We start from the raw sequence: 15,525 nt of genomic DNA on the forward strand, positions 1-15,525 counted from the left end.
CTCAACCTATGTCTGAAATCCCAAAGATACACTTATACTATACTAAGGTCCCATTACACCCCTAAACTTATTTTATAAGTAATTCTCTATCCCTTTTCGACCTACGTGGCACTAGCTTAAAACAAAAAGTCAAACAACGTTGGACCCACAAGATAGTGCCACGTAGGAAGAAAAGTGGTAGAAAATTATTGATAAAATAAGTTCAAAGGGTAATAGGACCTTAGTATAGTATTAGTGTGTCTCTGAGATTTCGGACATAGGTTGAGGAGATACTTGTGCATTATCCCTATTGTTTAGTTTAAATTAAATTTATCTTTTCCATTTTTGAGTTAAAACATATTAAATTTAAAAAGATAAAAATATTTTAAAAGATAAAATAATATAGATAAAGTACCATTCAAATAAAATTTTCTCGCCAAAATTTTTTTTCCATATTTTTTTAACATTTTATCTCCACTCAATCAAACCTACTCAAGTATGGAGAGAAGCAAAAGATGTGACCAAATACTTCCAAAGAAAACCAATGGATGAGACAAATTGACATGGGGCTAAGGATGTCAATAAATATTCCCTACACCTGTAAGGAATTTCTCCACTTCACTTATAGGGAGATTTCTCTAAATTGCTTGCATTTCATTAGCTAGCCATGAGTGAAAATATGGTGGTTGAGAAAGAGATAGTTGTTCAAGAAAATTATGTTGAGAAAGAGGAAGGTGAAACAATGGAAACAAAAAAAAGGAAGCTTGGAGGAATGAAAACAATGCCCTTTATACTTGGTAAGTTAAACTCTTACTTTCATAGTATAATTAAAAGAGTGAAAGGTGAAACTTCTAATTAGATAACTAGCTATATAATTAATTTGTTGCACATGTGATTGTGCTTCTTGAGTTCTTTGATTAGTAAAGTTTTACACTAAGAGTGTGTCTTGGTAGTTTTTTTTTTTTAAAAAAAAAGTGAATTTCTATTTTATTTATGCTATTTTGGTAAGTTGGTAAAACTATCATTTCAAAATATTTATAACATCCTGTCTCTCAAGTCAATAGAGTCTCTTTTTTTCCCCTTTGATTTCTTCTCCTTCTAGTGACTTAAGTTGTTGTAGACCCTTGAGAGATAAAAAGAAAGAAGGTTTAAATAAATAAATAAATTTGTTGAGAGTTGTATATAAAGAAAAGTTAAATATATTGATAAAAGATAATCTATCAATATTATTCATTTGCTAAAAAAATCATTCATTTTAATTGAAAAAAATAATTAGAAAGTCATTTATTTTGAATGGAAAATATATGGAAACTAAGGTAGTTTGTCTTTTTTCTCTCTTTCTTTTCCCTTGTTATTCATTGGGATTTGATCCAAGAATAAGATAAGTATACTTATTTTAAAATGGAAAATGTTCTTTAAAATATTTAAAATTGATATCTGTCCCTTCACATATCTTTATATAAATATGTGAGCTAAATTATTAGCAAAAGGACATATTTGTAGTATTGAAATGTATGAAAAATTAAGAATGCTTATTAATTATTATTATTGTTGTTGAACAGCAAATGAAGTATGTGACAGATTTGTGGGTGCTGGATTTCATAGCAACTTGATAACATACCTAACACAAGTGCTAAATGTGCCTTTAATAAAAGCATCCAACACCCTAGCCAACTTTAGTGGTGTTTCAAATTTCACTCCACTTATTGGTGCTCTTGTTGCTGATTCATTTGCTGGTCGATTTTGGACTATTATTGTTGGTTCCATTATTTATGAAATGGTATGCCTCTATTCCCTATCTCAAACTAATCAATAAAATAGAATAAATATAATTATTCATTGAAAAAATGGATATCAAAATACATAGTATAGACATTCACATTATTTAATACTTTTTATGAGTTCTTTTTTTTTGGGGGGGAATTTGAAATTATTATATGAATATTCATATTATTTGTCGATTAACCTATTTTTTTAATAGATTGGTTAGACATTTTATTATTTTTGGCAAATCCATATGATTCGACCCACTCTTTTCCACTCCTAGTAGATACATGGCATTTCCTTAAAAGGAGCTTTTTTTTTTTTGAAAAAAAAAAGCAAAACAATAATAGGTTATAGATTTTTTTAAAAAAAATAATTAAAATTCAAGTACTATTTGCAGAAAAAATAATCTTTTTGTAATGAAAAAATTATTGGAAGAGATTTGACAAATTTAAAGTATTATATATGTCTCACGAAAGATAATATAGATTGATTAAATAATCATTTAAAAAAAGATATTAAAAAAATCAATTACTCCCTCTGTCCCATTTTATGGGTGGTTTGACTCGAAAGAAAGGAATATTTTTAAAATTTGTGATCTAAAATGAATGATAGAAATTTGTGTCACTATAAATTATTTTATTAATGATAAAATTAATATTTTATAGTTTAATTATTATTTTATATAGAAATGTATTACTATTTTTTTTAAAACGAACTAAAAAAAAAGTAATTATATAAAAGTTGTTAACAAATCTTGGGATTAAAGCTTTGGTTATTTTTTTATTTTAGGATATTAATGGCTCCTGCTTGTTAGTTGTTTGTGATTTTCCATTCGGAATTTGGATTTAAGGAATATGTTACTAGCCTGAGCAAGAACTAACTATGAATTAGGATAATTCGTAACAAACGGTTTTGCTGTTTATCTATTCGAATTTGTCCATACAGAGTCCCCTGTATCAATGGAAATCTTACTCTGAGATGTGTATGTATGTATAGGGACTGGTGAGCATAACTATCTCAGCAATCATGCCACAACTCCGTCCTCCACCATGTCCAACTCAAGAGAATTGCAAAGAAGCTTCGAATTCGCAGCTTTGGGCACTCTACATTTGCCTACTTTTGACATCCATTGGTACAGGAGGCCTTAGGCCTTGTGTAGTTACATTTGCTGCTGATCAACTAGACATGAGGAAATCTAAAGTAGAATCGCGAAAGTGGAACTTTTATAATTTGTTCTATTTCTGTGTCACAATGGCTACGTTAACTGCATTAACTGTTGTCGTTTATATACAAGATAACGTAAATTGGGGATGGGGTCTTGGACTTTTAACAATTGCTATGGCATTGTCTGTTGTCGCGTTTGTTGTTGGATCTCCATTTTACAGAAAAGTAGAACCAGGAGGAAGTCCGTTAATTAGATTGACACAGGTTATTGTTGCCTCCGTGAGGAAGAGAAAAGTCGTTGTTCCAGACGATGATCGTCTCTTATATGAGAACAGAGAGCTTGATTCTGCTATCTCACATGATGGAAGGCTTTTGCATACTAATCAGTTCAAGTAAGGTGATTTAAAGTAACGTTTGATGAACGCCGATATGTAGAATAGCTAAAAGATAAAATTAACTTGCAAAGAAAATGAATCAGTACACTAAATTATGCTCTTTTAGTTAATTTGGTGTAGAACTTATATAGATCTTATATTGTTAAGTTGGTTATTCGACTAATAGTTATTATTTCAGAAAGTCACTTTCTTTAGTGAAGAAAAAGTTGGAAATCAAGAAAAAAGATGACTTTCTAAAATAATAACTATTAGTTGAATGACCATGTGAGAAATCGACCCTGTTATTGCTTTACTAATATAACCAATTGGTTAAGGTGGATTGATCGAGCAGCTGTAGTAACCGGCAATGACATGAAAGAGACATGCCAGCCAAATTTATGGAGGCTAGCTACCGTGCATAGAACGGAAGAGCTAAAATGCATCCTTAGGATGCTGCCGATTTGGGCTGCAGGGATGTTACATTTTGCTTCACATTCACATGTAAGCAGCTTTACAATCCAACAGGCGCGAAGTATGGATCGTCATCTATCCCACAGCTTCCAAATACCTCCAGCCAGCATGTCTATTTTTAGTGTCCTAACGGTGCTCATTGGCTTAGCGCTTTATGAGCGCTTCTTTGTTCCTTTTGCTCGTCGATTTACAGGACACAAATCAGGTGTTACATGCTTACAGAGAATGGGAATAGGATTCGCCATTAATATTCTTGCTACTGCAACTTCAGCACTAGCTGAGATCAAGCGTAAAAAAGCAGCTGCAGATCATAACTTACTAGATCAACCAATGACTCATGTCATTCCTATTAGTGTCTTCTGGTTGGTTCCTCAGTATTGCCTTCACGGCGTAGCTGAAGTCTTCATGAGTGTTGGACACCTTGAATTTCTCATTGAACAATTCCCTGAAAGCATGAGAAGCACTGGAGCTGCACTCAACTCGTTAGCTTCGTCGTTTGGAAATTACTTAGGTACATTTATAGTAACTCTAGTTCATCAGTATACTGGAAAAGAAAGGAATTGGCTACCAGATAGGAATCTCAACAGAGGAAGACTTGAAAACTTTTATTGGCTTATGGCTGGAGTACAAGTAGTAAATTTTGTATACTATCTTATATGTGCATCATTGTATAAATATAAACCATTGGAAGAGATTATTGAAGGATGCAAAGGGACAGATGTGGAATTAGCTGATGAAACTATGTTAGTAGACAATTCTAAAGGTGATGGACAAACAGATAGAGCAAGAAATGGAAAGAACTAATATATTGCTTAATTAAACTAGTAGACATTTTAGTTTTCAAGTTTTAGTTATCACAAGTTGATACCGTTAAATGTACCAAAAATAAAGGTTGAAATTATTACTCCCTCTGTTCCAATTTATGTGAAACATCTCAATTTTCGAGATTCAAACAAGTCTATCTTTGATCATGAATTTTTCATATATCTTTTAAATATTTTGAATTATCAATTACTGTAACTTATAGTACTTTTAAGAACTATATAAATTTCGTTTTAAAAGATTTGAAGAGTAAAGAAAATGGCATAATTACATAATGTTGAATCAACCATTTTGTATCTGATGCAAGGGTTTTATATTTGTTCTTTCCCTTTCTTTTTGAGCTGTGAAGGTTAAGATGCGACACACTTTTTTTCGTATATAGTTTTTCTATAATGTTAGAATTTATTTTGGGATTCAACTAAGCGGGTTTACTCTTGTTGAGAATACAATTAACTAATAAAAGTGTGCCCTGCTCTCTCTAACAACTTAAACTTTTAGATGAGTTGACCAGTTAAAGTACTTCAACAACAGAAATGGACGAGGTTGTTTGCCTAGTGGTCGAACAGATCTTCTTGATAGATATAATCAAGAGACAAATAACTGGATCATTCATTCACAAAAATAAAGAGAAGTGATCAAGCCTCAAAACACAAAATACAGCAAGGGACCTGATCAAATGAAGAAGTGCTATATGTGTGTTGTTGTCTTTTGAATGCTTGTAATGTACTAAACTTGTAGGATTAGTTTCACGATAAGAAACGTTTCAAACCTGTGTAAGTCATTGTAAGAACATTATTATAGTTACTTTCAGTCTTAATATTGAAGTATATATTAATTAACCTATAGGGGGAGAGGATAATAAATAGCGCGTCAAATGAACAAAGTTGAGTTGAAACTGAAGATATTAAAATGAGTCAAAATAGTAATCGAATTGGGTCTACATCCGTCTAAGTTTACTTTGAACTCAAATAGAATGAATTCAAATGAGCTAAAAAAGAGGTTGAGTCTTTACCGCCCAATTTGATCCGATTAATCTCAGTAATTTAACATGATATTTAACTTTTATAATCATAATTTGAATTTCAGTTTAAGATTTCTCTTTAGAAAATAATAAATGGATAGATAAATCCTAAAATATTTTAAATAGATTATAATTTAATATGGAAGCATATCTTAATAAAGGATTTTAAGACTGATTAAAATTGAAGATTGAATTAGATTCAATTGAGGATTCTCTTAAAACGAATTAGAGTTGAATGAATTGAGATTGAATCAAATTCAGATTATCTTGAACCTAACCCCTAAAAATTCCGAGCAAATTGGACAAGCTACTTATGTTTGGATTCATTTTTGACACACCTAATAGACTATCACTGTTCAGTTAACCTAACATTATACCAAATTTCTTCATTTTAAATAACTTATTTCGTACCCATTTTTTTTTTTCAAAAATGTTGTCAACCGAAGATGGGAAAAATTAGAAAATATATTCTTCACTACAGAACACATCCAAAATGGACATTTCTATATTCTGCGAATTTGGGGAACAAAACATTAGCAGAAAGATACAAAGAAATTAGAAGACAAAATAACTCTCTTTTCCTGTTTGCATCAATTGACGCCAACACTGAAAACTTAATAGAAGCTTTTTAAATCTGAAAGAACGTGATCATATTTTTCTCAAGACAAGTTTATATTTCATAAATAATACAACAATTGGAGGAACATAGGTTATCAGAAGATGATACAATGGATATAGTACGCAAAAGAAAATAAAAATAAGCACTTCTTTTCCAAGATGATGCTTGGTGCACAATGATTCGTGAAATATCATCGAGCAATTTCTTGCCCCTACAAACAACATAGCCTCTGTTGCTTGCATTAGCTTCAGGTTGCAATAATTACAACCAAACCTGATAAATTAGCACACAGCAAACAAGCAGTTGTTTTTGACACCTCAAACATGTTTGTTTTTTTTAAACCTTTTCTGGGGAAACATCAAATAAATAATTGCAGGGAGAGACCTGCACTAACAGATGACAAAATCACACAGCCAAAGAAAGGCTTCTCTGACTAGGATAATTATGTGGCTTTATCTCCCAGGATTCAGATTCTTCTGCTTCTTCTGGCAAGATGAACGGCATGGAAATCTCTCGGATCATAAGGTCGCCACAAAATGGGCAATCACTAGCTACAGCATCATCCAGCTGTGATCGGATCTGAAAATCCAGTTTGGCAAACTATAAAATACGGAATGCAATAAAACTAGGGCTACATGAATCAACATGGAGTGAGCTCATACGAATCAACTGCAAGAAACCTTATTTTATAATTACGTGGCCACTTAAAGGAAGTGATATTTTACAAGCATAAGACAAACCTTATGCATAGGTGTCACACTAGCTAGCGGTTCTTCCGACAAGCCATCATTTGAAACATTCTTAGGTTCAGCCCCAAGTAAAGTAAGTTGCTTCTGCAGATCCAGAATGTATTCAGCCTGCAGTATCATTTAAGGAAATTGTTAAAGAGACTGTCAACCAACGTAACTTCCAGAAGGCAAAGACATTTCTTCCAAAGACGTAAAAGATGGTATTAGAGGAAACAGATGTGGACCTATCAGGAATATGTATAATTGCAAGTATCGACTGCAAGATTAGGCATATGCATTGTAGTCCTGTTAGTAAAAGAAAAACTAATTGGCCAGCACCGAAAAGCAGAACTGCAATAGATCTCCTTTTTGTTAACAATTATTAGGAACAAGGATAATAAAATTAAAAAATAAAGTGACATTTAATATTTGAGCTCTTATATTTGGAACCATCATGGACGACTTATCAAATGCTAAGATTTATGCATATATGATATTTCCCATTAATTAAAGAAATGAAATTTGCTCATTGTTGGAAATGAGAACAGTAACAAATCTGTAGAACCTATGTTGTTCAGGACTCTTCAAAAAATGTCAAAGGGGAAATGTTGGAACTAATTAGCATAGTTCCGTGTGTCTTTCTGGTGACAGTGATACTCTATCTCCTGTGGCTAAAATAGCCTATGTCGGCCTTGTTCTATTTATGGTTGTTGTTCGACATTAGATTTTTAATCAGTTGCACATTAAAAATGTTTTCCTCCACACTGATCTATATGGAGCAACCATCTTGTTTAGTAGCTCAGGGGGAGTCTAGAGCCTTTTATGTCGTTTGTTCATGTCAGTTTATAGTCTGAAACAGTCTTTTCAAGCTTGGTTTCGAAGTACGACACAGTAAGTAAGGAATTTGGCATGACTTGTAGTGGAGCTGGTCACTTTGTGTTTTATTGACATTGTGCATCAAATTCAGTATTTTGTGAGAAGACTAAGCACATCAAGATTGACTGTCAATTTTGTGAAGTCAAGTGATCAACTTGTAGATATCTTCACCAAGCCACTCTCCTAATAGAAATTTAAAATTCAAATCATCCTAAAACTTGCAACTTATTTTGCTAAAAAGAAAACTATTGTGGTAACTGAAAACAATTTTCAACAATCCTCCTTTGCTTCAATTGCTGCAATATTAAAAAAATTGTTCCTAAATTTCTGATTCTGCTGTTTGTGCACGAGGATTTTTTTTTACTTTTCTTTTGAATTTTCACATTTTTTTATATTGATCTTTTTCTTCTTTTGGTTTTGTGCTTAAAGAGCACGCTCAATAATCTTGTCCTGTTTGAAAATGCTTTCATCTGGAAAATGAAAGCATTTGCAGGGAGTTCTTGCAAGGATTTCTCTTCCATCACAATATCTCATAAAATATGGGTGTTGGGGGTCATAGACGGATTTCTCGGTTATCAAGAAAAAAACTACTCTAATTTTGATAAGAAGACTCCAAGGGACCTGGTCTCACTCATGTTATGGACCATTATCCATGTCCAAGTATTCAGCCAAATTTAGCCTAACGTTCATAACAAAACTTGGCCCAAAACCATGACTGACCCGGCGAACAACGTATTTCTCCAAAACCCCACGTTCCCCTCTTCTCCAATCACGCAGAAAGAAGCAGCCAAAGAAACAAAACGATGAAGAACCCTAATTCAGTTCCAAAACGGCACCACATCTCTTCTCTCTCACAAATTCATACACTAATGTGTGCTTAGCACGAGACATTTGGTACCACGCGAAGTTTCTAGAAACTTCTCGACGTACATTACTCTAATTTATCAAGAAAAAACCTTCTTAGGACACAAAAGACTAGTATAAATCACTATATAGCAGAAAATTTGAAGGTATTTGTTCCCGATCTATTCAAATCTTAACTTTGACTTTGAGATATCAAAATTTCAATTTTTTTATCTGAATTGTTGGTCAACACACCCGATCTCGTTTGACCGTATCTGACACACATTCCACACGCTTACCCATGTCAGTGCGCTGTCAGTATGGGTGCGGCAGTGATTTTGCCGAGTCCTAGTAACTTAGGTATATACTGTAACATAAAAGATTTGGGACTTGAGGTCAACTCTTGCAATTCACTCTATTTAAGTCTATTAAGTTACTTATCAATTGTTCCATGATTTCAGCTTCTTAAAATACCACTTTGTGCTACTTCCTCTTTTCTAGTGACAGTTACTGAAAGGCAACACCAGCCCAATTCTACCGCACACTGGAAAACCGAAATAAAAGGGAGAAATTTCCACATTGAAACTATAACTTGCATCACCACAATAAAACACCAACCTTTTGCTACACTATCCACCATGGAACTATAATCCCATTGTCCACTGCACTCTACAGAAAATTACCCTTAATTCTTTCATCTCCTTCCTAACAACTGCAATTTATAAATGAAAGCCAACAAATGGAATCGGTGTTTACTCACCCAGATTCGGAGGACATTTTCCAACTACGCCAATTATAGAACTCATAGTCAATGCCTAAAAGCCCCCAGTCGTATCCATAAAAACATGTTAAACCAAGGTCTCCTCAAAATTCCTAGACTGATAGATATTGAGAAGACCATCTTAACACTGAAAAGAAAAAAGGCACTATCATCAGAAACACTATTACTTTCTCCAAAAACCTGGCAACCTGCGAAATAACCATCTGGATGCATTGGTTTAGTGGTAAACAGTAAAGACTTCAGCCATAGCCAGGAGGTTGTAAGACCTTATACCAACATCATCCCAACCCCTAGCGTCAAATCTAACAATTCCTGAAGAGTGAAAAAGAATATTTAAGCAAAGAACCTATTTCTTTCGGTTGTCAGAAATGCACTAAGCAAAAGTGACGGATCATTTTTATGGTTTGTCAATATCAATAATGCAAAACTGAAAAAACAGATGAGCCAATAAATAAACATGTGCTCGTATATGATAAATGAAGAGACAAGAAGACAAAGCAGTACAACCAGTATTCAAATGATAAGCAAAAGCTGGGAAGGAAAGGACACTCTTCTGCTACTTACTTGAGCTTGATTAGTACACCTCGTCACATGAGCAATCAGGCATTGTGCATGAAATGCATGCCCACATGGAAAGACATAGAAAGGAGCCATTGGTCCAACAGCCATATAACCTGTAGTCATTCGATAGTCACCACCCACATTTAATATTTTCCGCCGGCAAACCTAAAAGAAAATACAGGAGTGAAGCTTAGTAAAAGAAAAAAGAAAAGAAAAAAAACCACAACAATGCATGTACAGCATTTTGGAAACAAAATATATTGCAGATATGATGAACAATAAAAAAAAATTGCAGGGTACACATATTATCCTCAAGTCTGCGAGACTGCGACAGAATCAAATCATATGCAAAAGCAACAAATATTCAAGCATCTGATGGAGGTAATGCTAAAGAAAGGCAAAAAAACAAACATCAGGAGAACATTACCCCACATTCCTCATCCCGATCAATTACAGTATATCGCTGAGCAAGAGCGCTGATGTCATTTCTAATGTTATCGGCACCACGGGTTGCATCATTCATCTCCTGCTTTAGTTTTTCAATTTGCTCATTGTAATCTTCTAAGGATGAACAAATTGCTTCCTACAAAATTGTTGAAAAAGATTAATGTAGAAGCAGTTGAACATAGAAGTGATCATTACAGAATTAAAAGATAACATGTGTAAGAAAGAAGAGAATTTCTGAGATAACTTAGCCATTGGGGTTTGATAGCTAAAGAGTATTTATTTTTATAGTTATTTTATATAATACTATTCTTAGTGACCCATATTGGTTAATATGTATGTGATTTTGTTAATTAATTAGCATGATTTTAGGATTAACTTATTTTTCCTTCTTCTAGTGTAACTATAGGCATAGATATTTCTTTTTATTGCAATACATTGTGTTTCCTTAATCAATTAAGATTCATTTCTATAAATACCCTTTCTCATGGGATGTAAAGACATACGGAAATACAAAGAACCATTTCTTTCTCATATTCTACATGGTATCAAGAGTCGTGGAAGCTCGCATGGTGTCTTATGAGATAAGAATGTGTCATTGAAACTTAAAGCTAAGTTATATAGAGTCATGGTTAGACCAACTTCGTTGTATGGAGTTAAGTGTTGTCAATCAAGAACTCTCACCATCCGAAGATGAAGGTAGCAGAGGTGAGGAAGCTTAGGTGGATGTGTGGGCATATAGAAGCGTCGCTAGTTCCAATTCCACCACAAGTTGCCAGTGACAATTGTGACCTGGTTTTCTGGTGAGACAGATCTGTTATTTCTTTCAGTTGTTTCTATTCCAAGGGACTAATTTGAAGATAATTTCCATCTAGAGTTCTCTGATTTCTATTTTCTAATTTGGAGTTCTACTAAAACTATGAGTCTTTTAAGAAGGATAAGGTGATAAACTCCATTTAATAAATGCCCGGTACCAATGATCCGTGATGTATACAGTGTTCCAGTTACCATGGTTTGAAACTCATTCACAATTTGCGACTTTTGGAAGAGAATGTGTAAGATATATTAGTGAAAATAGATGCATCACCAGAAATATGGTTAGATGCTCCTGAACCAATAACCCAACTACAGGGAGAAGAAGGCTGAGAGAAACAAGTAACGCTATGACCTGTCTAAAGGATAAAAGCAATCTCAGAGGATGTCTACATGCATGTTTAGTGATGAAGGAACTCATATAATCTGATATTCAAAGTATTAAATCCGTATATTCAAAGTATTGAAACCAACAGATTTGGAGCCAAAAGCATCTGATCCCAGTGATGATAATCGAGTACAGAGAGATCAGCCAAACAAAACGGAATTTGAGAACTGGTAGGTCGACCTTCAAGGTGCTGAAAATCTGCACAAAGTAGGCTAGACAATTACTGGAGAGTTACTAGTTGACCAAGGTTGGCTGGAAAATCGCCAAATAAATCAAACATGACTGGGAAACAAGTCTAAGGTGGCCAGGTTAGGGCTCCATTGATCGTAATCTGCAGAAGAATAGCAAGTGCAACTCAAAAAGGCTGGACAAATCCCAAAGAAAGAGATCTGCTCCAAAAGATGGCTGAAAATGGTCTCACATGCCTGGCACATGTGTCAGACGAGCCAGAGCCGTAGGATCAGCCGGCGCATGATGGCAAGTTCGCGAAGTGGTTTTCTAGATTTTTCTTGTTGGAGCTTCCTCAACCTCGTGGTGGTATCAGTTTTAGCAGAACACCTACCGGAGAAAAAAGTGATGCAATCAGCCTGAAATAAATCAGCGGAAACAAGGCACGAAGACTGTCTTGGATTCACTGATTACTGCACCGCAAGGATGTCTTACTAAGACCCTTTTCATGAGAGAAAGAAGAAAGCTTGAATGATAACACAACTTCATTATTCCCTCAAACCATTTGGGTTTAAAGAGCTAAGGTGTACTATTCAAAGAAGGGAAAAGAATCAAAACACATAATTACGAGAGTATATCGAGTTATACTATATTTACAAGATCCTCGAATATTCTATAATATCTATGAGATTGTAACAACAAGGACTAAAAGTTTAGTTTAGATAAGCACTAAAAGTAGCATTATATAAAGATTTAAGGTGACCCGATGTACTGTTGGTTGACATACTAATGCTAAAATCAATCAATTGATCTTAGTACCAAAACAAAATTTATCAATTGGTAACTTACTGTGCAACGAGACCAGAAAATCCTGAAGCTCAAACAACTCTTCACTAGGAGTAGAAATCAAACACCTTGATGTTCTTCGTTATTAAACTGAAATTGTTTGTCCAAACACAAGGATTTGTTTGATGAAACGAACTATACTCTGAAGAAAATGGAAGAAAAATGTATTTTCCAGAATCCTTCTGAACCAATCATAAATTTATTAACGAAGTCGTGATCGAGTTTGTAAAAGAGAGATCAAAGAATGGTAGGCAAGGTACTATCAAAATCTCAAACTTCTTCTGCTTTTTATACATGTGTTGTCAACTGGCACATGCAGGACCATTGAACTTCTCATTGAGACCTAGCAGTTGCTCTTAAATTCCACATCTCTTTCTTTCTAATTATTTTCTTTGACTTTACCCAAATAAACTTCTACTCATTGATCAGAAACAGTTTTTTTGTGTTATTTTACCTCTGAGGATAAACAGATATATTCAAGGTAAGGCTTTATTTGGTAAGCTATAATACAGCTTTCTAGCGAATAAATTTAAAGGATTAAAATCAGTAAATATTTGAAGCAGTTAAGTATTACGCCAGTAGAACCTACCTTGAAGTCATCAATTAAAGCAAAGTCTGGGAAGAAGGGTAAAATGTCCTCAATCTTTAACAGACCATCAGTTTCCTTGAGAAAAGCAATTGCCTTTCGTATATTCTCCCTTTTGGTTCCTTTTTCCTGCTCAATGACATGCTTAGCAATCATAAGCCAAAGCTTCTTCCTCAAGTCCTCATCATCTTCTACCTTGTCTGCTTCAGCCATAGCAAGCTCTGGATCAACCTATTGAAACAAAGGGAAGTAGTAAATGGTGTATTCTCTTTAAGAAACTTATGGAAATACATTTGAATGTGGAAAAAGCATAAACCCGATGGGATCTATAGGTGAAGCACAAAATTACAAGAACATGCCAAAAATCATTAAAATATCCAAAACAGTGTGTTAAAAAACTGATTCCAAAGGCTTAACAAATGATCACAGATAATCTTGTCCATCAAAAAAGAACAGGAAGCAAATCACTTCAGTTGCAAATTAACTCCACCATATAACGTTAGTTCATGATTAATTTTTAGCATCAGAAGTAAGTATAAAGTTAAATAGAGCATATAATATCAGTTTCAAGAATCAAATTTAGCACATTCTCCAGTCACAAAATTAATAACAACATGTAATCATAGTACCAATATTAAAACAAAATTAAAAGAAAGAGAAAGCAAGAGTGTGCAAGACAGAGAAGCCTTAAAACAGACTCACCAAGTGTACCTAGTGTTCCATCAATTCAGAAACACAAGCAGCAAATGTGCTGCATAAGCAAGCAACATAAAAAGTTGAACCGTGCACAGACATGTCCTTATAGGGTGAACAAAGTTTAATTGACTTAGTCATATTAAGCTAGAAGTCACGAGAGAGAGCAGATATGGTGGTTAATAAAATGACCCATCTACATTTGAGAAGAGAGGTAAACACAACTAAATTTGGTTATAGGTGCACATAGACATTGAATCTAGGTACTATCCAGCTGGACAATTCGCCTCACTTAGGTGAGATGCATTAAAAGCACACACCTTAGCTCAATCAACTCCATCAAAAAGAAATCCCAGAGCACTATAAAGAAGAGGAGGGCAATAAACAATAAAATCACCGCTGAAGAATGACTTGATTATTGAAAACGACGTTATGATAGATATGTACATGATTAAAAAATAGAATATAGGAGTAAGGAAGTCACCACGAAATTTGGATTAGACAATTAAAATTACATTCTTTTAGTGACACTCTCTCCTTTTTAGTCTGTCCCGAAAAGAATGACACCTTTCAATATTTAGTAGCAATTAAACTTTGAAATACTCATTTCACCCTTAATGACATGATCTATAAACAGAAATACCTAAAGTTTATTTTAGACCACAATATCCAAAAGTCTTCCTTTATTTCTTAAATTCCGTGTCCAATCAAACACCATCACATAAATTGGGATGGAGCTAATAATTCCTATTAATGTCAAGTGAAAAAAGGTGCCCACCTACAAGACTTCCCTCTTGCTAGCAACCAAGTTAAAAAAACACAGTGTTCGAGATACTTTAGGGAACCACAATCGAGCTATATAGAAACACAATCTTCCCTTATTCAAAAGCTTTTCATAATAAGACTTTAACAAAAAGCACACCGTTACCCTCCCCCCCCCCCCAATATATCGTTTGTCTTATGAAGTGCTTTGTTTATACAGCAAATGACCATGCCCTGAAACTGTCACCTTCCAAAACTACAAATCCGAAACATCTTCTCTATTCTATTAGTCTCCGGACTATGGTTGGAGTTAGACTGCCATCTCATTCTGGTATGAAATGGAGTCTCCAACCTCCTTCCTATACCCCTTAATTTTCCACTATCAGGCTCTTCCTAAAAGCATTTACCTTCCATCCCTAATCTCCATAATTATTTTCCTAATAATGCTTACTGAACACCCTTAAATCTTTAATTTCAACCCCTTATGAGACGTGATGGTCTCCTACCACGCTGAATGAAACTTTCATGCCTCGTCTGTCGAATTCATAGGAAGTTATTGCAATTTTTTAATTCATTCATCTATATAATTGTTTTTTGGATAATGATCTATATAATTATCGTAAGCATTTACACCTATTCTTTCCTGCCTAACACAGATTTTTTAGTAGTTTTTTCCTTATCCTGCAGTTTATTCCACTTAAGTGTGTATGGTGCTTAAAACCCAGTACATGTTGGTTAATCGTGCAATATTCACCTTTGACAACATTGACTTTAAGCTCTTGAAAGCATGTTCTTACAATCACCAATAAATACAACTTC

General features: G+C 34.1%; 2 protein-coding genes and 1 non-coding gene across 4 annotated transcripts in view; 2 read left to right on the plus strand and 1 right to left on the minus strand.

Annotated features, from left to right (window-relative positions):
- The first annotated feature begins 437 nt into the window (after positions 1–437).
- LOC101245952 (protein NRT1/ PTR FAMILY 3.1-like) lies at positions 438–4,711 on the plus strand. The gene is made up of 4 exons (XM_004240292.5): positions 438–776; positions 1,542–1,759; positions 2,743–3,302; positions 3,620–4,711. Exons 1-4 carry the CDS (start codon positions 647–649, stop codon positions 4,557–4,559), a joined length of 1,848 nt encoding a protein of 615 aa, XP_004240340.1. The 5' UTR covers positions 438–646; the 3' UTR covers positions 4,560–4,711.
- Positions 3,455–3,569, plus strand: MIR10540 (microRNA MIR10540). Its single transcript, NR_161783.1, has one exon. It is a non-coding gene; the product is annotated as a microRNA MIR10540 (primary transcript).
- Positions 4,712–6,251: 1,540 nt separating the features above from the next.
- LOC101246251 (vacuolar sorting protein 18) overlaps positions 6,252–15,525 on the minus strand; it is a 36,870-nt gene continuing 27,596 nt past the window's right edge. For both annotated transcript variants that reach the window (XM_004240293.5, XM_069298921.1), the window contains exons 20-24: positions 13,255–13,482; positions 10,434–10,589; positions 10,010–10,171; positions 6,958–7,074; positions 6,252–6,796 (exon numbers count right to left, since the gene is read on the minus strand). In XM_004240293.5, coding sequence (XP_004240341.1) covers positions 6,623–6,796; positions 6,958–7,074; positions 10,010–10,171; positions 10,434–10,589; positions 13,255–13,482 — 837 coding nt within the window. In that variant the 3' untranslated portion in view covers positions 6,252–6,622. The remainder of the gene's footprint in view (positions 6,797–6,957; positions 7,075–10,009; positions 10,172–10,433; positions 10,590–13,254; positions 13,483–15,525) is intronic.

The sequence above is a fragment of the Solanum lycopersicum genome, chromosome 6 (genome assembly GCF_036512215.1).
Source record: "Solanum lycopersicum chromosome 6, SLM_r2.1".
In the NCBI taxonomy this organism is placed as follows: Eukaryota; Viridiplantae; Streptophyta; class Magnoliopsida; order Solanales; family Solanaceae; genus Solanum; species Solanum lycopersicum.